Source organism: Hyperolius riggenbachi, chromosome 1 (genome assembly GCF_040937935.1).
Source record: "Hyperolius riggenbachi isolate aHypRig1 chromosome 1, aHypRig1.pri, whole genome shotgun sequence".
NCBI classification, from domain to species: domain Eukaryota; kingdom Metazoa; phylum Chordata; class Amphibia; order Anura; family Hyperoliidae; genus Hyperolius; species Hyperolius riggenbachi.
This window is the reverse complement of record NC_090646.1, coordinates 417,582,380-417,605,105: the sequence shown is the minus strand read 5'-3', so window position 1 is coordinate 417,605,105 and position 22,726 is coordinate 417,582,380. Positions and strand designations below refer to the sequence as shown.

The window sequence follows — 22,726 nt, the reverse complement described above, 5'->3', positions numbered from 1 at the left end:
AGTGCTGATCCCCGTGTTCTATAGAGATATCTCCCTCTACCAACTCCTCTGGGGGAGTTGGTATCTCTATCTGTATTACTGTTGCACCAAACACCTATCTTTACATCTGGTTGTCCTGTGTCTCGCTATACTCGCATTATTGGTGATTCTGCAGATCACCACATAATCAGGTATAGTATCCTAATTATTGGTGATACTGCAGATCACCAATAATCAGAAAATCTGTTCTTGCTGACACCAATCGTTACATACATATTTTTAAAAGTTATTTTAAATAAATGTACTTACGGATCATGATTTACTTGGTACATATTGACAAATACCGTAGTGTTTTTTGGAAGAAAATAATCATTCAGTGTTGTATCCATGGTAGTGCTAAATAAACACACAGTTGAAGAAAAAACAAACAAACAAACAAACTTTAGTATGGTTTTTACAAACATTTACCACAGTATTGTAGCATCTTGGTTTATAAATTGCTTATCTTGTTGAAAAGATAACTGAAAACTACCTCGTCCAAGAACGTGTATCGTGTGCAAGGCATTACTCAGATCAAATAAGCAGATATGTTTTTACTACTAGATTACATGATTATTTCACTGACCTATGTAATTGCCAGCTAGCATCCACAACAAACGTGTAATGCACATAACACACACGGATCAATGCCAAACAAGGTTTCAAAAGGGCAATGAAATCACATTGATGCAGCCATAAACAACTCTATAACTCTAACAGATGAATGCAAGGCAACATTTATTACATTATTACCTTTTGCATAATAACAGGAGCACACTATCTCTCTGTCACTCAGCTAGATAAATAAAGAGCTTTGTTGTGTCACATACCCACTTGTGACTTCTTTTACATACTGTATTTTACATTTCATGGAAGAGTGCACAGAAACGCGTGCAATATCATACTGCACTGCAGCAAGCCAGTCCAGCAGCCACAGTGGGAAGTTACTCTCTGTGCAATGCCAGATGTTTCTGTGTTGAATGCATTGCATGTTATGAATACACTTGTATAGACTGCCTGACCTTGTACATTGTGCTTATCTCACAAGGAAGAGGGTGCAATGCAGAAAAAAAGCAAATGCCAAGGTAATCTTTAACTCATTCAAAGAGGCAATGTAACTACATATATAAGAATTTAGTAAATTGTAGCCTATGCTACTTAGTTATGCAGCCTTCTGCACTCTGGGAGACCAGGTGTTATTTCTACTCACTTTGGAATACACAACAAACAAACATTCTGCAGTGACCCACCTTGCCAGCAGTACAGATGTTGCTACCTATGTGAATTTAACTACTTTCGGACCAGGGTGATTAAAATCTACGTCCTGTTTTGGTGGGCTCCTGGCTGGCAGGACATAGATTTCAATTACTGTCCACAGCGCACATTCGCTGTTTCCATCGCTCCCCACCGATCGTGCCGCTCAAACCCCCCGTTTCTAGCCGCAGCTCACAGGGCCTGTCTCTATGTGGACAGAACCATGTGAGCCAGCCAGGACCCGATTTCATTGGCTGCTGGCTGTGTCTATCAATGTAAGCCGCTCCCATTGGCTTACATTGATAGACACGGTCAGGAGCCAATGAAAGCGGCTCCTGACCGGCTCACATGGTTTTGCCGTCATAGAGACGGCAGAGCCTATGTCCTGAGGATCCTGGCGATGACAGCTGTTGCGGCAGGTATGCGTGCCGATTCCTCGCGATTCCGTCGTTCTTGTACCAGCGGTCTCTGGTTCTTACGAGGGCAGAGCCCGCTTGTACTAAAGTGGTTAAGGATGTAAATCAAGGAGAGGAAAGATTTTTTTTCAGTGGGTAAACATTGATTACATTATATATAATGTTCAGTCAAGTTCCTCTTTAAGTTTTTTTCAGTTTTGTATACTTTGGGGTTTTGAATAAGGCTGTGAGTTTTTCGCATTAATAGCTAATAGCTGCAATCAGGTTATTTATTTAAAGCCAGTAATAAGGATTGAAGTGTAGATTTTTTTTAAAGAAAGAAACCCCCATCAACAACTATAGTCCCCTATGGCAAGAACAAAATATATAAGGGGTTCATAAATGTGTTATGGGCATGTTAAAATTGATCCAAAGGTACTTCTATACCTAGTATGTATGCATAAATACAGATTTACTGTATATACTATATTCATTAAAACTGTAATCATCTATGTGTACCAGGCCAGATTGGTGCCAGAGCTCTGCCTGGTCTGGTCATTTGATTAAAATAAGTGGTTTTTGGATTTATCCTTAGTGCGTGTTTGTACTGAACTAGACCTTTACTACCAGACAGTGTACAATTTATATCACAAACTTACTCGGGTAAGATGCAGACATTTCCTTAACCAACAGCAAATCTGTAAACAGATCTATTTAAAGTGGACCTGAACTCAGAACTTCCTCTCTACTCAACATATACGCAACAGCATAATAACTTTTAAAGATTAACATTTCTTTGTTACAGCTGATACAAATCCTGCAATAAATCTGCAGTGTGTCTACTTCCTTTCCTTCCTTTCACAGAAGCAGACATATTGTTAACATGCTGTGTTTACAAATGAGCTCTCTGCTGGGCAACCAGCTGACACAGCTGACGGATCAAATTACAACTTGTGCTTAGACACAGATGAGTGGGGATTAGACAGGCAAAACTCTCTAAATAAATACAGGGTGCATTTCTCTATGTTTTCCTTCTGTCCTCTGCAAGAGTTCAGCTCCACTTTAATATAAAAGATGTATGTCATGAGGTTTCTGAACACCTGCTTCTCTGCTGATGTGCCAGTGCACAGATGATAGATCCATACTGAAATACAGGTGATAGCTTCCTGTTTAGGGGCATTTCTGCACAAATAGTTTTTTTCTGATTGTATGAAGAATACAGTTATGTATACATACCAATGTGGAATTGTAAATGGTACAAATGATGAATGTCTCAGCACTTCATTGATAAATGCCTCTGTGTAATGTAAATTCTTTCTGTCATTGAACCTGGGTGCTCTACTGATTCCAATAATTTCATCTACAAAAAAAACAGGTACATGTGCTATTGTAAGAATCATTCATTCATAACTCACTATACCGTATAGCCATGTGTCTGCAAAAAATACTGCTAATGACTGTAAATGTATAAATGTAGTAATAGATGTTTGCCACTTCTATCAGCAATAAAGATGAAAACTGAATTTGTATAAGACCCTGATTTACTATACTAGATTAACAATCCAGGGGTAAATAATAAAAATGGGGCATTAACCACTTACAGTATATGAAAAACAACAGTATATCTATGCCCCGCAGGATTACTGTTCTTGTTCCAGGAGTTTAGATATACATCTCCCACCGGGATCCCCGCTGTGTGTGCTCCTGCATGCGCTCCTGTGCGTGTTCTCATCGCTGTGCATTAGTAGACAGATCACTGAATGGGAACACAGTGCCTGTGATCAATGATCACTGGCATCAATGAAATGCTGTGGTCAGTGACAAAATGAAAGTAACACAAACAGTTAGTGTGCTAACAGTACGCACAGAAAGGTAAAGTGGGGAAACATTGTGGGCTTAGTTCACTGAATGGTGATAGCTCATATCACGGGCTCGCTAGCGTTTTTGTGCACGATTGCGAATTTTCGAGTACGAAAATTCGCAATTGCGCACGAAAATTAACGATTGCGCGCAAAAAACACTAGCGCGGCCGTGATATGAGTTATCACGGTTTAGTGAATCAAGCCCCTAGAGGCCAAATAGTAAAAATACACCCTGCATACATCACAACACAACCCCCTACACTTGTATAAAAAAAAATGAACATTTAAAAAAAGACATAAATATTTACCTTAGGGACTCAACTTTTTTAATATGAATGACGAGGGTATATTACTGTTATTTTTGCAAATAAAGGCATGTGACGGACGCAAAATGGAAAAAAATACACCTTTATTTCCAAATAAAATATTGTCGCCATACATTGCACTAGGAACATATTTTGAACATTGTAATAACTGAGACAGATGGGCAAATAAAATGTGTGGGTTTTAATCACAGCAGCACACTTTATTTTAAAACTATAATGGCCGAAAACTGAGAAATAATGATTTTTTCATTTTTTTTTCTTATCATTCCTGTTAAAATGCATTAAGAATAAAATCATTTTGAGCAAAATGTACCACCCAAAGAAAGGCTAACTGGTGGCAAAAACATAAGATATAGATCATTTTTTGCATAGCAAGAGAAGGTTGAGGCACAGTTGCTGCTATGGTATACCTTTAATCACCAGGAAATACAGACAGCGTGGTAGCAGTGGGGGTTAACAAGCCTGACAGCTGTTTCATGTAGAAAATGCTTCCTTAGAGGCTATGAAGGTTAACCGATCATTTTGTTGTGATAAGTAGTGATAAAGTTATTGGTGAATGAAAGGGAGGAGCACTGAAATGTGAAAATTTCTCTTGTCCATAAGGGCGAAAACCCCTTGGTGGTGAAGTGGTTAAAGAAGGTAGACGCTTTGGCTTCACTTGGTTGACAACTGATATTTTTGGTAAGTTAAGGTTACTCAAGGGATCAGAGAAGATGACCGCCAGGGCCCTGCATGTTCATGCTTGTCATATCCTTTGATTACTGTTGCTAAACAGATATGTAACAGGAGACATTCACCAGCCTCACATGACCCACTCTATTTTCTTAGTTCCAGCAGTGCACATTCTGCAGCAGCCACCAGAACTGTGAGCACCTAGCTCACAAAGGTGCATCAAGCTGGTGAGTATTTATCATTAATATATACTGTATTTGATTTAAATGCCACTTTTTATTCTATTTTAACTGCATATTTATGACCATTTTTGGCTTATTTGATTGTCTTTCTAATATCCTTAACCTCTTGCCGACCGCGTCATGCCGATGGGCGTGGCCGCGGCGGCAGCCCCAGGACCGCCTAACGCCAATTGGCATAAAGTCCTGGGGCTCTGTTTTGCAGGAGATCACGCGCAAGCTGCGCGCGCATCTCCTGCTTGGGGGGCGGAGCTCCGCCCCGCCTTCACCGCTCGGGAGACTGTTAGACGGCGTGATCGCCGTCTATTTATACAGTGCAGCGCTGCGATCAGCAGCAGCGCTGCACTGGGGACAGCCGTGTGAAACGGCTGTCCCCCTGGGGGACAAGAGAGCGATCAACTCTCATAGGGTGAAGCCTATGAGACCTGATCGCCATGATTGGCTGGCTGGGGGGAGGGAGGGAGGGAGTTTAAAGGAACAGGTTTTTTTTTTTAAGAAACACGAACGAAAATATTTATAAAAAAAAATAAACATGGGGGGAGCGATCATGCCCCACCAACAGAGAGCTCTGTTGGTGGGGAGAAAAGGGGGGGGGGGGAATCACTTGTGTGCTATGTTGTGCGGCCCTGCAGCTTGGCCTTAAAGCTACAGTGGCCTTTTTTTTATAAAAATGTCCTGGTCACTTGGGGGGTTTAGCCCTGCAGTCCTCAAGAGGTTAATTATTACGCCTTTATAAAAAGGTCTTTGATTGTTTCAAAATGTTAGAATTTTCTGCACAAAGAATAGAAGTCTGAGACAGGATTCAATGCATAGAATCTCCATTACTATCATGCTTGGTGGCATCCGCTACTCTTTTCTGGGGACCACACTACTATCTCCACTGGGCATCAACTGTATGCAGTGCAGAGTAGTCCTGTGACTTCTAGACTTACAAATAGAGATGGCCTGAACTATTCACCCTATGAATAGTTTGCGGCGAACCAGGAGTGTTCGGGTTCGCTCCCTCAGGCGTACACATGGGGTGTTCGATTTGCCCCTTATACATTATAATTAAACCAAACTTTGACCCCTCAGCCCAGAGTCAGCAGACACAGGGCAGCCAATCAGCTATCCCTCCCACCTGGACTGCCCCCCCCCACACACACACACACACACACCTATCAGAAAGCCAGCACAGCAGCCATTTTGCAGTCTGCGTTTGGCTTCTGTGCTAGGCAGATCAGGGAGAGTATGCTGCTGACAGGGAGAGTGTTAGTGTTGCTTCTACCACATTGTCCTGAACAGCTAAGCACTTCTTAGGGCTGGTACATTGTTTTTCTTGCTATTGTATTGCTGCTCTGTGTCCAGTGCACAAGTTAGCTGTTGGAGACAAGTCTGCTGGTCCTAGTAGTGCACCGACCATAATCCAATAATCCTTCACCACCACTACTTGCATCTAGTATCCACTACTGCCTCCTGCATAAGGCCTCAGTGCAGTATCTGTGCACTTAACTGTCAATGAACTACCTCAGCCTGACCATAGGGGCTGGAAAACCATAATCGCCTGCACTCCCACGAAAGTCCGCACAAGCACGGCACGGCAGCCACTACACACCACTACACAAAAACTGCCGCCAAGAGGACTAACATTCATGTCCTGGAGGTGTCAACTAGAAAAAATAATGACTTGCTCACCTGACATTATCACTAAATCTCTTTGCGGTTGTTTGTGGTGCATTTAAGGCAGTGTTTCATCTGTCAGAGTGAACCGGGCCTAGCCCTTACACTATCTTATCGCCATGTATGCATGCCGGACGTTTTAGAGCACTTAATTCCACAAATTTAGGAATGTACTCTGATTTCTGCCCTTTAGACATTAATACATGACTTTTGGTGGGACTTTTGCCTTGGATCCTCCTCCGACATGCCACGGTCCAGGTGTTAGGCCCCTTGAAACAACTTTTCCATCACTTTTGTGGCCAGAAACAGTCCCTATAGGTTTTAAAATTTGCCTACCCATTGAAGTCTATGGCGATTCGCCTGTTAGCAAACTTTTGCTGAAATTCACATTTGAAGTTAACAAACTGAAAATTTGATGTTCGGGCCATCACTACTTACGAACAGGACACAAAGAACAGGAGAATGCTTCCATGTAAAACACCACAATACTGAAGGCACAATATAGTCACTACTCTTATATGACTTGTCTTGTCACTAACTGTCCCTCAGAGGAGCTCACAATTTAATCCCTACCATAGTCATATGTCAATTGTATACCTGAGCCAATTTTAGGGGGAAGCCAATAAGCTAAAAGCTCTTCTTAGGACAGCCAGTGACATGCCTATGTACTCTGTAAAGTACTGCAGGCGATGTCAGTGCTATATAAGTATGTAATATGGTTAGCTATTAGCTTATGACTATGGAAGGATCCTCTGCGAGCTCCTCTGAGGACAGTCAGTGATACTTTACTCTGTAAACTGCTGCAGGAGATGTCAGTGCTTTATGAATAAATAAAAATAATAATAATAATCATAGGGTAGCACATTAAACTATGACTACGGTAGGATTTGATTGTGAGTAGTGTTGGGCGAACACCTAGATGTTCGGGTTCGCGAACGTTCGCCGAACATCGCCGCGATGTTCGGGTGTTCGCGCCGAACTCCGAACATGATGGAAGTCAATGGGGACCCGAACTTTCGTGCTTTGTAAAGCTTCCTTACATGCTACATACCCCAAATTAGCAGGGTATGTGCACCTTGGGAGTGGGTACAAGAGGAAAAAAAATATTTGAAAAAGAGCTTATAGTTTTTGAGAAAATTGATTGTAAAGTTTCAAAGGAAAAACTGTCTTTTAAATGTGGAAAATGTCATGTTTCTTTGCACAGGTAACATGCTTTTTTTCGCCATGCAGTCATAAATGTAATACAGAGAAGAGCTTCCACGAAAAGGGACCGGTAACGCTAACCCAGCACCAGCAGCAGCAGACGTGATGGAACAGGAGGAGGCGCAGGAGGAGAAGGCCACGCTTTGTGAGACACAACAACCCAGGCCTTGCATGAGGACAAGAAGCGTGCGGATAGCATGCTTTGTACCGCCATGCAGTCATAAATGTAATAAAGATAAGTGGTTCAATAAACAGGGACCACGCGGCAACGCTAACCCAGCAGCAGCAGACGTGATGGAACAGGAGGAGGCGCAGGAGGAGAAGGCCACGCTTTGTGAGACACAACAACCCAGGCCTTGCATGAGGACAAGAAGCGCGCGGATAGCATGCTTTGTACCGACATTCAGTCATAAATGTAATAAAGATAAGTGGTTCAATAAACAGGGACCACGCGGCAACGCTAACCCAGCAGCAGCAGACGTGATGGAACAGGAGGAGGCACAGGAGGAGAAGGCCACGCTTTGTGAGACACAACAACCCAGGCCTTGCATGAGGACAAGAAGCGTGCGGATAGCATGCTTTGTACCGCCAAGCAGTCATAAATGTAATAAAGATAAGTGGTTCAATAAACAGGGACCACGCGGCAACGCTAACCCAGCAGCAGCAGACGTGATGGAACAGGAGGAGGCGCAGGAGGAGAAGGCCACGCTTTGTGAGACACAACAACCCAGGCCTTGCATGAGGACAAGAAGCGTGCGGATAGCATGCTTTGTACCGCCATGCAGTCATAAATGTAATAAAGATAAGTGGTTCAATAAACAGGGACCACGTGGCAACGCTAACCCAGCAGCAGCAGACGTGATGGAACAGGAGGAGGCGCAGGAGGAGAAGGCCACGCATTGTGAGACACAACAACCCAGGCCTTGCATGAGGACAAAAAGCGTGCGAATATAGCAGCAATGCTTTTTGCCGCCATGTAGTCATAAATGTAATACAGATGAGAGGTTCAATAAACAGGGACCGGAAACGCTACACCATCCCAGATGTTCATTGGTCATGTTACTTGGTTGGGGTCCTGGAGTGTTGCGTAGTCATTTCCAATCCAGGATTGATTCATTTTAATTTGAGTCAGACGGTCTGCATTTTCTGTGGAGAGGCGGATACGCCGATCTGTGACGATGCCTCCGGCAGCACTGAAACAGCGTTCCGACATAACGCTGGCTGCCGGGCAAGCCAGCACCTCTATTGCGTACATTGCCAGTTCGTGCCAGGTCTAGCTTCGATACCCAATAGTTGAAGGGTGCAGATGGATTGTTCGACACAGCTACGTCATCTGACATGTAGTCCTTGACCATCTTCTCCAGGCGATCGGTGTTGGAGGTGGATCTGCACGCTTGCTGTTCAGTGGGCTGCTGCTGCATGGGTGTCAGAAAATTTTCCCACTCCAAGGACACTGCCGATACCATTCCCTTTTGGGCACTAGTTGCAGCTTGCGTTGTTTGCTGCCCTCCTGGTCGTCCTGGGTTTGCGGAAGTCAGTCTGTCGGCGTACAACTGGCTAGAGGAGGGGGAGGATGTCAATCTCCTCTCTAAAGTCTCCACAAGGGCCTGCTGGTATTCTTCCATTTTGACCTGTCTGACTCTTTCTTCAAGCAGTTTTGGAACATTGTGTTTGTACCGTGAATCCAGAAGGGTATAAACCCAGTAATTGGTGTTGTCCAAAATGCGCACAATGCGTGGGTCACGTTCAATGCAGTCTAGCATGAATTGAGCCATGTGTGCCAGAGTCCTACCAGAATCCTCATCATCCTCTTGTGAGCGTTGTGATAGTTGTTGTGATGCATCATAGTCGTCACCTTCCTCCTGGTCTGCTTCTGCTGACCATTCGCGCTGAATTGTGGAAGTCCAACGTGCACCGCTCTGGCCCTCGTCAGTGGTGGCATGAAATTCCTGCTCCAACTCCAGCTGTTCCTCCTCCTCTTCTTCGTCATAGCTGCTGGGGCCAGCGTTCCCTGAGGCGGATGGCCTGATGTTGGTACCATCACGCTGATCGTTTTCTCCTTCAGATTCCCCCAGTTGCATCATGACAGCTGTTTCCTTGATTTTCAACATTGACCTCTTCAGTAAACACAGCAGTGGTATGGTAATGCTGACTGAAGAGTTGTCACTGCTCACAAGCAACGTGGATTGCTCAAAATTTTGGAGGACTTGGCAGAGGTCCAACATGTTGGCCCAATCGGATCCACAGAAGCTTGGCAGCTGTCCGGATGCGCCTCGGTACTGCGCCGTCATGTACTGGACCACTGCACTCTTCTGCTCACAAAAGCGGGCTAGCATAACCTAAATTAATGTCCAGCGCTGCGTAATATGTTGGCGCTTTATAAATACAACAAATAAATAAATAAATAAATAGCATGTGCAGCGTAGAATTCCAGCGCGTAGGGACATCACACAGCAAGCGATGGTGGGGGAGATTGAAGCGCTCCTGCATCTTGGCGAGTGCCCCCGAAGCAGTACTGGAATTTCTACAATGTTTGGCCACTCGACGCACCTTCAACAGAAGATCGGCCACGCCTGGGTATGTCCTCAGGAACCGCTGAACTACTAGGTTCATCACGTGCGCCAGGCAAGGGATGTGTGTCAGCTTAGCCAACCTTAAAGCGCGAATGAGATTACTCCCATTATCACACACAACCATGCCCGGTTTCAGGTCCAGCGGTGCCAGCCACAAATCCGTCTGTTCCTTTATTCCCTTCCAAATTTCCTCCCCTGTGTGCTGCTTATCCCCAAGGCAGATCAGCTTCAGCAACGCTTGCTGACGCATGCCAACAGCTGTGCTGCACTGCTTCCACGATCCTACTGCTGCTGGGTTAGCGTTTCCGGATGAGGTACAGCTTTGAGATGCGTTGGAGGAGAAGGAGTCAGAGAGGTAGGTGCTGCTGTTGTTATCCAGTGGGAGGGACGGCGGTGCAGCTGTTTGTGGTGTGGGCAACACCCGCGCCGTAGCAGGTGAGGAATCGCTGCCAGGCTCCACAAGGTTCACCCAGTGCGCGGTAAGGGAGATGTATCGACCCTGGCCGAACGCACTCGTCCAGGTGTCAGTAGTGAGGTGAACCTTGCAGGCAACGGCATTCTTCAAGCTTAGGGTTATTTTGCTGACCACGTGCTCATGCAACTCAGGCACTGCAGAGCGCGCAAAGTGGTAGCGGCTGGGAACCACGTAACGTGGGATGGAAACTGACATCATGCCCTTGAAGCTGTTTGTCTCCACCACTCGATATGGCAGCATTTCGCAGACCAGAAGCTTGGCTATGCTGGCTGTTAGTGCCACGGCCCGGGGGTCATTTGCTGGCAATTTCCTCTTGCGCTCAAACATCTCCGACACAGACAACTGAACCGTAGCGCTGCACACGGAAGGGCTTTTGGTTGTTGTGTTTGATGAAGACTGGGAGACCTCAAGAGCACTACTCCGGAAAGTGACAGTGTCAGCGTCTGATGTTTGTGAATGTTGTGAACCACGCAATGGCTGGGCTACCGCTGCTGCTGAGGCGGGTCTGGTGGTGAGTCTGGTGAACCCAAGGGAGGCAGTGTTGCTGGTACCCTGTCCTGCCGAGTTTGCCCACAGAGTGGGATGTTTGGATAGCATGTGGCGGCTCATGCTGGTGGTGGAGAGGTTGTTAATACTTTTCCCCCTGCTCAGGCGGGTCTTGCACACCTTGCAAATCGCCATGGTAACATCCTCAGTGCAGTCTTCAAAGAAAGCCCAGACTTTGGAGCACCTGCCTTGCTGGCGATTTCTGTTTGCTCCTCTTTTGCCTCTCACTTGAACTTCCACGCTTGTGGTGCCTGAAATTGCGCGCCGCCTACCTTATGGCACAAGGCGAACTCGTGCAGCAGTGGGTTCTTCAACAGACTCATCTGTGCTGCTGCTACGACGGCGATGTTCTCGTTCACAAACAAAATCTCGGTCTCTGTCCACATTGTCCATACCCTCCTCTTCCATCTCCTCAAACTCGTCATATGTCATTGTGGGGGGCCGCCGCCGTGGAGTAGAGCTCCCCAGAACAACCTCTGCGCAGCTCACTCCAACGTCGTCTTCCAGATCTTGTCGGCCGACCTCCTGCAATTGCAACACCTCCTGCCCAACTTGCTCTGGGATTTGGGTTTCCGAGTCCTCCTCGGACTCGCCTTGTATTTCAGTGCGCGGTGCATTTCCCACAGTTAATGGTTGTGAATCCGGGCACAACATTTCTGGCTGTTCCTCCATTGACCTTTGAAAGGTGGAAGTTTGTTGGGCTGGGAATAGCTCCTGCGAATACCCCATTGTGTCCTGAGGTAATTCATCGGACTGGTTATCTGGCAGTTGTGTGCGTGGTGTCGCTGCCGGTTGTGTCAGCTTTGTGCCCACTGGCTCCTTGTAACTGGCTGAGGACTCGGACCTCGTGCGTGATGTGCTGGTGCTGCTTAACCCACTGCTGGACGCTTGAGAGGTCATCCAAGTAATTATCTGGTCCTGTTCTTTTGGATTTGTGAGGGTTGTTGTCCTGGACAACATGGGCGGTATTGAGTGGGTTTTCTTGGGTGCTCCCCTGTGGCCTGTACGTGAACCGTCAGGGGAAACACCTCTTCCCTTGCCCCTCCCTCTTTCACCGGATTTCTTCCTCATTTCACTTATCCTTACAGTACACGCTGACTGGCAGCAGTACAGTGGCAGTACAGAAATGCTATACAGTACCACTATTCCCAGCAGCGACACAGAGCACAATGCTATACAGTGGCGGGTGAGCGGTGTACCACTATTCCCAGCAGCGACACAGAGCACAATGCTATACAGTGGCGGGTGAGCGGTGTACCACTATTCCCAGCAGCGACACAGAGCACAATGCTATACAGTGGCGGGTGAGCGGTGTACTACTATTCCCAGAAGACACAGAGTGGCAGTAAACAGAATGCTATATAGTGTGGCTGAGCGAGGTACACAGAGTGGCAGTAAACAGAATGCTATATAGTGTGGCTGAGCGAGCGGTGTACTACTATTCCCAGCAGACACAGAACAGTAAACAGAATGCTATACAGTGTGGCTGAGCGGTGTACCACTATTCCCAGCAGCGACACACAGTACAATGCTATACAGTGGCGGGTGAGCGGTGTACCACTATTCCCAGCAGCGACACAGAGCACAATGCTATACAATGGCGGGTGAGCGGTGTACCACTATTCCCAGCAGCGACACAGAGCACAATGCTATACAGTGGCGGGTGAGCGGTGTACCACTATTCCCAGCAGCGACACAGAGCACAATGCTATACAGTGGCGGGTGAGCGGTGTACTACTATTCCCAGAAGACACAGAGTGGCAGTAAACAGAATGCTATATAGTGTGGCTGAGCGAGGTACACAGAGTGGCAGTAAACAGAATGCTATATAGTGTGGCTGAGCGAGCGGTGTACTACTATTCCCAGCAGACACAGAACAGTAAACAGAATGCTATATAGTGTGGCTGAGCGGTGTACCACTATTCCCAGCAGCGACACAGAGCACAATGCTATACAGTGGCGGGTGAGCGGTGTACCACTATTCCCAGCAGCGACACAGAGCACAATGCTATACAGTGGCGGGTGAGCGGTGTACCACTATTCCCAGCAGCGACACAGAGCACAATGCTATACAGTGGCGGGTGAGCGGTGTACTACTATTCCCAGAAGACACAGAGTGGCAGTAAACAGAATGCTATATAGTGTGGCTGAGCGAGGTACACAGAGTGGCAGTAAACAGAATGCTACATAGTGTGGCTGAGCGAGCGGTGTACTACTATTCCCAGCAGACACAGAACAGTAAACAGAATGCTATATAGTGTGGCTGAGCGGTGTACCACTATTCCCAGCAGCGACACACAGCACAATGCTATACAGTGGCAGGTGAGCGGTGTACCACTATTCCCAGCAGCGACACAGAGCACTATGCTATACAATGGCGGGTGAGCGGTGTACCACTATTCCCAGCAGCGACACAGAGCACAATGCTATACAGTGGCGGGTGAGCGGTGTACCACTATTCCCAGCAGCGACACAGAGCACAATGCTATACAGTGGCGGGTGAGCGGTGTACTACTATTCCCAGAAGACACAGAGTGGCAGTAAACAGAATGCTATATAGTGTGGCTGAGCGAGGTACACAGAGTGGCAGTAAACAGAATGCTATATAGTGTGGCTGAGCGAGCGGTGTACTACTATACCCAGCAGACACAGAACAGTAAACAGAATGCTATATAGTGTGGCTGAGCGGTGTACCACTATTCCCAGCAGCGACACAGAGCACAATGCTATACAGTGGCGGGTGAGCGGTGTACCACTATTCCCAGCAGCGACACAGAGCACAATGCTATACAGTGGCGGGTGAGCGGTGTACCACTATTCCCAGCAGCGACACAGAGCAAAATGCTATACAGTGGCGGGTGAGCGGTGTACTACTATTCCCAGCAGACACAGAGTGGCAGTAAACAGAATGCTATATAGTGTGGCTGAGCGAGCGGTGTGCTACTATTCCCAGCAGATACAGAACAGTAAACAGAATGCTATATAGTGTGGCTGAGCGAGGTACACAGAGTGGCAGTAAACAGAATGCTATATAGTGTGGCTGAGCGAGCGGTGTACTACTATTCCCAGCAGACACAGAACAGTAAACAGAATGCTATATAGTGTGGCTGAGCGAGGTACACAGAGTGGCAGTAAACAGAATGCTATATAGTGTGGCTGAGCGAGCGGTGTACTACTATTCCCAGCAGACACAGAACAGTAAACAGAATGCTATATAGTGTGGCTGAGCGAGCGGTGTACTGCTATTCCCAGCAGACACAGAACAGTAAACAGAATGCTATATAGTGTGGCTGAGCGAGGTACACAGAGTGGCAGTAAACAGAATGCTATATAGTGTGGCTGAGCGAGCGGTGTACTACTATTCCCAGCAGACACAGAACAGTAAACAGAATGCTATATAGTGTGGCTGAGCGAGCGGTGTACTACTATTCCCAGCAGACACAGAACAGTAAACAGAATGCTATATAGTGTGGCTGAGCGAGGTACACAGAGTGGCAGTAAACAGAATGCTATATAGTGTGGCTGAGCGAGCGGTGTACTACTATTCCCAGCAGACACAGAACAGTAAACAGAATGCTATATAGTGTGGCTGAGCGAGGTACACAGAGTGGCAGTAAACAGAATGCTGAGCGAGCGGTGTACTACTATTCCCAGCAGCGACACAATGACTGGGGGGACCCTGGCTAGCGTGGCTGGAGCGCGAACTACCCTGCCTGCCTACCCAAAGCTAATCCCACAGACAAATGGCGGAAATATGACGTGGTTCGGGTATTTATTTACCCGAACCACGTGACAGTTCGGCCAATCAGAGCGCTTTCGGGTCCGAACCACGTGACCCGTTCGGCCAATCACAGCGCTAGCCGAACGTTCGGGGAACGTTCGGCCGTGCGCTCTTAGTTCGGCCATGTGGCCGAACGGTTTGGCCGAACACCATCAGGTGTTCGGCCGAACTCGAACATCACCCGAACAGGGTGATGTTCTGCAGAACCCGAACAGTGGCGAACACTGTTCGCCCAACACTAATTGTGAGCTCCTCTGAGGACAGTCATAATTATGTACTCTGTAAAGTGCTGCAGAAGAGGTCAGTGCTATATAAATACATAATAATAATAATATGGTAGGACATAAGGCTATGACTATGGTAGGGATTAAATTGTGAGCTCCTATGAAGACAGTTAGTGACATGACTATGTACTCTGTAATGTGCTGCAGAAGACACCAGTGCTATATAAATACATAATAATAATAATATGGTAGACCATTACACTATGACTATGGTAGGAATTTGATTGTTAGTTCCCCAGGGCATACCTAATGACCAGAACTCTTGCTGTGTTTTTTTTGTTAATTATTATTATTTATTTAACAGAGGGCACCAAAGGGTTAGTTTCCATTCCAGATATCCCATACAAGAGAACATTGAGCAATTCTGTTTTTCTCCTACAATACATACAAAACAATACTTCTGATGCTGTGTTACAACTTACAGGCAGCCTATATACTGTATATCTATATAACAACTACATATAAGTCTACACCATTCCTTCAGCACTGAGATGCATCACATGGCAATGTTCTCTTGTTCTTATCTTTACATCAATCCTCTACCCTGGCTCTCTGAGTTGTTACAGAACTACTGACCATTTGCTCAGTGCAATACAAATGTTTATGACTTTCATGTAAATTTACTACAAATTGTTTGCAGTTTGAAAATGGACCAATCAGATATAAATCCTTTTTTTTGGACAGCAGGGAAAAAGTGGCAGCGCTCCACAAAACTGGCTACATCTGACTGACTACCAGCATACACGTGCAGGCGAGCCCAATTGTAGGCAGAATCCACATCTTTCATTCAAAACAAATGCATCAAATTAACACTATTGGATGATGTTAGCTTCCAGACAGTTTGTATTCAGAGTACTGGACTCTTTCACCGCGATATACTTCCTGATTGGCCCAATTTCAAGCTATTATACTCGATTACTGGAAAAATTAGCATCTCACAGACCATCTCTTACAGCTACAATTAAATCAGTAGGGATGGTCGGGAATGTCAATTGTTATGATTCCGCAGAAATTCCGATTTCCGCCATTGGCGATTACCGATTTCACGGATTTCCAATCGGTTTCCGATTTCTGAGTTCGGATTCCGATTTCCAAGTAGTGTTTTTGCGGGTCATTGTTTGCATTCTCTGATTGGCCAAATACTTCCGAATTGACTCTGCATTCTCTGATTGGTCCAATGTTTCCGAGTTCTGTGATTGGGCTAAAATTGCCAGGTTGTGGTAATGCAGTATTCTACAGAAATCCGATTTCCCAGTTTGGATTTCCGAATTCCGAGTTGTGTTTTTTTGTCATTTTTTTGCATTCTCTGATTGGCCAAATACTTCCAAGTTTTTTCTGCATTCTCTGATAGGTTCATTGATTTCGATTTTGTAATTGGGCTAAAATTACCGAATTGCAGTAATGCAGTATTTCCGCAGAAATCTGATTTCCGAGTTCCGTTTTCCGAAATTCGGATTTCTGATCGGAACTCGGAAATTTCAATTCCGCGAAATTCGAATGAGCATCCCTAGACATCAGACATCAGGTTAATAGATTTTAACCAAAATTGTTTCCTGATACAAGTCTTTACCTATTTCCTTGTGAATTTTATCTTGTACCTCTGGATACTTCAATAGGTACACCAGGCACCACAACAGTGCAGAAGTGATTGTGTCAAATCCTGAAAAAGAAACAAACATAACAACAAGATATAGTGAAAATGATTACTACTGTATTATTACTGCATTCACATTACTTTTAGCTTATTGGCAAGTATCTATAGATATATTAGCTATTTAAAAATATAATAAATAAACGTAGTTTGCAAAGGGATAAAAAAATCTAAAAATGTAGGTACAGCAACCAAATCATCACTTAGGACCTGTTTACACAGGCAGCTGTGCTGAGTGGTACATACAGCTGCTAGCTGTGGTTAAGTATGGAGCGGTGAAGTCCCATTTAATGCAAGTGAATGCAGCCAGGGATTTAAGACAAGATCACATTGGCCATGGCCTAGGGCACCAAACAATTAAGGGCGGGTGGGCAGCAGGCTATACTGGGGGAGGAGGAAGGGTCATCTGGCTACCAGTACTGGAGGGAGGGGGGTCATCAGGCTATCTAGTTGGAAGAGGGGGGAGAGCTTCTTATACTAGAGGGAAGGGGGGTAAGGAGTCATCAGGCTACCTTTACTGGATGGAAGGGGGAGAGGGTCATTAGGCTGTCTAAACTACAGGAGTTGAGGGAAGGGTTATCTGTCTACCTATACTGGGGGGAGGGGGAGATCATGTGGTTGCCTATACTAGGGGGAAGGGTCAACAGGGTACTGTAACGATTGTGGAATCGGCTCCGTGGTCAGCGCACCAGACATGCGCTGACACGGCGGATTTCCTCCACAAGCGTATAAATTTGCAGGAACCCAGCAGTAGGTGCAATGCACCTGCAGAGGGAAATTCCTGATGGCAGGTGGAGCTGTGGAGTGCAGAGGAACAGCTCCTCTGCTCTACCACACACGCCAGACAGGAATTGTACGAAGGGAAGAACTGTAATCGCAAGAGAAGCGATTGAGAGTGAGCACAGTGACAGATTGTGTGTGTGTGCATAAAACTAGTCGCCAACCCGCGACTGTGCACACACCACAGCAGATACGAAGCAGGAACGCGATCGCGAGAGGTGCGATCGCCAAGCGTGACACAAGGCTACAGCAAGGCGGAGCACGAGAGTAGCAAAGGCACAGCAAATCATACAATGAGGAAATATGGAAAATAACAAACGCTAGCTAACCGCGAACACTGCACTCATTTGCAACAGTGCACGCGGTTACGCGCGGTCTCCACGTGATAAGCACAATAGAGACAAGCACACCTAACTAACCAACGACAGACAAACATGAAACAGAGGACGCGAACGCTTGCTTAACGGTTACATCACCGAGCCTCCAGCAAGCGTCCGTAGCAGATAAGACAGACACACGAAAACAAGGACAAGCGAGAGATAGGATCCACAGCACTAGCGAAAAGTGGCTAGCGCGATCCTAGGAGACAGAACAGAAGGATCCCCAGCGCTAGCGAAAAGTGGCTAGCGCGATCCCAGAAGACAGAACAGAAGGATCCCCAGCGCTAGCGCAAGTAGCTAGCACGATCCCAGGAGACAGAACAGAAGGATCCCCAGCGCTAGCGAAAAGTGGCTAGCGCGATCCCAGAAGACAGAACAGAAGGATCCCCAGCGCTAGCGCAAGTAGCTAGCACGATCCCAGGAGACAGAACAGAAGGATCCCCAGCACTAGCGAAAAGTGGCTAGCGCGATCCCAGGAGACAGAACAGAAGAGATAGCTGGCAGCAACCGCTGCACCAGCTATACTCCAAGAACAGAGATCAGAACCATTTCCTGTCGACCACCGCTGGGACAGGACAACAGCAACAGAACAAACAAACAGATAAACAATCCTCACTGCACTAGGGAAATCTGCCTAGCACAGCTTCCAGGAATTACTCTAAGATAACTTCAACAAGTAGTAGCATGGCTGACACTCTCTAGGAGTGTGTACTACAAACCCTGAAGGAATGACCAGCCGAAGACTGTGGGTAATCCCAACCTTTATACTGCCAGTCATCACAGGAGGCAGGTAGGGGATTTGCATAACGAATGTATGCAAATTCCTCAGCAGCAAGGTGCAGAACTGACAAAATGTCTCTCTTAAAGAGACCTGCAGAATGCAGACGTGAACAGTGACCAAAACGCTGCCTGTCTGCACAGGCAGCTGAGCAGATTCTCACAGTACCCCCCCTTCTAGGGTCGAATTCCAGACGACCCTCAAAACTGATATCTCCAAACCACTCTAACAGAAGACTCATGAAGGTCGGGGCAGCCCGACAAGGTCCAATTCCAGAGTCAGTCCACCCGAAACCGACCTCATCGGAAACAGAAGCCTCCGAAACATGCCCATCAGTACTACCAGTCTCAGTATAACACCCATCAGGACTGTGAACGCCAGAGAAGAAGCCATCGACACCCTCCAGACAATACCCACCACCTTCCAAGGAGCGTCTGAAAATACCAAATCTGCCACAAAACCTGTTCGAAGTGTCTCTTTCAAAACAAAAGCCGCTGTTGATCGTATTCAGGGTACCAAGCAAAACTTCTCTCGGAATCTCCCAGAACGCCTTGAAGCTCCGCAGAGATTCCAAGAAGCCAGAACGCTCACCAGGCTCACATGGAGAGCTACCAAGCACCCCCACGGAACCTATGACAGTTCCAGATTCAGAATTAGCAGGACACCCATCAAGATCAGGACTTTCAGGGACCACTTCTGGGCATGCAAGCAGGCAGGCTAAATCAGAACATGTCTCCACCGAGGAAGCATCTGAGTACGCTGGTAACCGAGGTACACTTGGGCTTTCTGGGTCACAGAGCACACTGGGGTACACCAGCACAGGAGAAACCTCAGGACATGTTGGGGAACTGCCAACCTCAGAGTCCGGCACGACAAGACCAAAACCAGTACCGGGCAGAGAATCATCATGAGTGGAGGTCACAGGCACTGGACTTTCAAAAGAAGACTCGGATATAAATTCAGAAATTTCTGTGACAATAATATCATCATTGACTACATATGAGTGAAGCTCCACTAGAGCTGCAAAGGTAGTTAGCACAACAGCAATGCCTACTGAAGTGGGCAACACCTCAGAAGGACTTGGGGGGCAGGAGACATCTCCTACAAGTTCTGCTCCCTTTGGGAGGAACTCGGAAACCTCCAGAACATCAAACAAGACCTCAGGAACATCATTTCTCAGGTTTTCTAAGAAGGATTCTGAACAATCCAAGTTACAGGGCAAAACTGGAACTTTATTTTGTGGACAGGGCAGATGTCCCAGGGAAGGTTCCACCATAAACTGAGACTGAACTTCATTATAATTAGCGGGATGTACAGGAATATTTATTGGAACACACACTGACTCCCCAACTTCACTATCACTGCACCCAGAATTCTGCGTAGCAGTCAAACTAGCTTGTAATTCCAAAAGTGCATAAAAACAGGTGAAAATAGCAGCAATACCTAGACGAGCCTCTAGGGGCACTGCAGGAGATATTGTACAAGGCAATATTGACCCATCCAGAGTACTGGGTGGAGAGTCAATACTTTCTTCAGAATCAGACTCGCAAATGTCAATGCGAGTGGACATAATGTCTTTATTCATGATACAGGGCAGGCTCAGAGACATCTTCTCTGGACAGAGCAAAGGTGCTTCAGTATCAGGTTCGCAAACCCAAGGCGCTGCCTCACTCTTGGACTCGGTTAACGATGTCGAATCCGAGGAGTCAGAATGCAAAATTTGCGAATCCAAGATCGCAGTCGATTGCGAAAGTGGACATTTCGAAGACAAGGATTCAGAGGTCTCCAGGCTGGATTGCTGGATCTCAGAAACGCCAGCTGACAATGTGCTTTTACAAACATCAACTGAATGAAGTACACGTTGTTCATTCAGAATCATTTTCCACATACAAATCAGCGGACTCACAAAGTCAAATTCACACCCCTTTCCATTTCTTAAGGCAGAAGCAGAACTTATACAAGACAGACTCACTTCTGGCAATGTAGTACTCACAAAATGACTTTGAATCGTTCTCCAATTCGTACACCAGCGATTCGAGCTGCTTTTTCTGGAACGGGGGCTCCCATTCACACCTGACTAGGTCTGAGCATACATACTGAACAATATTAGAAGAAGGAGTTGTGACAACAACATGAGAAACTTTATTAATCACATTACCCTTACTCTTGAAACTGCATAGTTTGGGAATTTTCCCCATAGCAAGATCATAGATGGAGGATCTTAAAGTAGTACTGGGAGAAGAAGATCTGTTTTTACAAGACAAGGGATCCCACATATCATTGACAAAACTGACACACCCACGCCGATCACAATCTGCAGGAACATCTGAGAAACAGGCATCAGATCTCACAGATTCAACCTTCAAACAAACAGAAGAAACTTCATCAGAATTCACACAGGTGTCCACAAACGAGGCACACTCATTCATCTCAGGTTGCACAGTGCTTAAAGGGACTCCGAGCTCTGATTAAAAATAAAATTTGAACTTACCCGGGGCTTTCTTCATCCCAGCCCTGGTCGGGACTTCCCACGCCGGCCTCCTGGCTCTTCTCCCGGCGGCTGTCCGCATAGCGCGGACAGGCCGGGCCCCCGGGCGACACTGGCGAGTGTCGGGGCTTCTCCTTCCCTATACGTCACGAATGACGTCACACGCCGGCGTGTGACGTCATTCGTGACGTATAGGGAAGGAGAAGCCCCGACACTCGCCAGTGTCGCCCGGGGGCCCGGCCTGTCCGCGCTATGCGGACAGCCGCCGGGAGAAGAGCCAGGAGGCCGGCGTGAGATGTCCCGACCAGGGCTGGGATGGAGAAAGCCCCGGGTAAGTTCAAATTTTATTTTTAATCAGAGCTCGGAGTCCCTTTAAACTCACTTGCTTTACCCCAGGAAGACAGGAAGAATCATGTGACAATGGTGTCTCTTTATTGAAAGTAATTGGTTGGTGTGTGTGCAATTCGTCCAAAATGGTTTCCCACACATAAATCACAAGATCCACAATACATTCGTCACATTCACCAGAATCAATCAAAAGGTACATAGAGTCGAGACAATCATTCAGGATATCCTCGCTTTTTGCGATATAAAAATCGCAAAAGGCCTTCCAATCCAAATCAAATTCCTCCACCAAGGCCCCAATTTCCCATGAGGCAAATGGCGGTTCAAATAACCCGGTATCGAGATAATCCCCATATGGGTGGGGATCAGGGACGAGCACCGATTTTTTAACTGCTTTTATATAGTGTGCGATCCTACCTATAATAGGATCCACATACGCTTTTGTCTCAGGCAATGACATCTGAAGCAAATCAAAGGTTCCCTCTGCCCTGGGAATTTTGGTTGGGCTGGTCATTCTGTAACGATTGTGGAATCGTCTCCGTGGTCAGCGCACCAGACGTGCGCTGACACGGCAGATTTCCTCCACAAGCGTATAAATTTGCAGTAACCCAGCAGTAGGTGCAATGCACCTGCAGAGGGAAATTCCTGACGGCAGGTGGAGCTGTGGAGTGCAGAGGAACAGCTCCTCTGCTCTACCACACATGCCAGACAGGAATTGTACGAAGGGAAGAACTGTAATCGCAAGAGAAGCGATTGAGAGTGAGCACAGAGACAGATTGTGTGTGTGTGCATAAAACTAGTCGCCAACCCGCGACTGTGCACACACCACAGCAGATACGAAGCAGGAACGCGATCGCGAGAGGTGCGATCGCCAAGCGTGACACAAGGCTACAGCAAGGCGGAGCACGAGAGTAGCAAAGGCACAGCAAATCATACAATGAGGAAATATGGAAAATAACAAACGCTAGCTAACCGCGAACACCGCACTCATTCGCAACAGTGCACGTGGTTACGCGC

At 46.6% G+C, this 22,726-nt stretch overlaps 1 protein-coding gene across 1 annotated transcript in view; it reads right to left on the bottom strand.

The window, feature by feature from the left end:
- Positions 1 to 22,726, bottom strand: part of LOC137552722 (cytochrome P450 1A1-like) — a 47,006-nt gene that overhangs the window by 2,340 nt on the left and 21,940 nt on the right. Inside the window, exons 4-6 of the mRNA XM_068271411.1 lie at positions 16,858 to 16,947; positions 2,904 to 3,027; positions 289 to 375 (exon numbers count right to left, since the gene is read on the bottom strand). Of these exons, the coding sequence (XP_068127512.1) occupies positions 289 to 375; positions 2,904 to 3,027; positions 16,858 to 16,947 (301 nt within the window). The remainder of the gene's footprint in view (positions 1 to 288; positions 376 to 2,903; positions 3,028 to 16,857; positions 16,948 to 22,726) is intronic.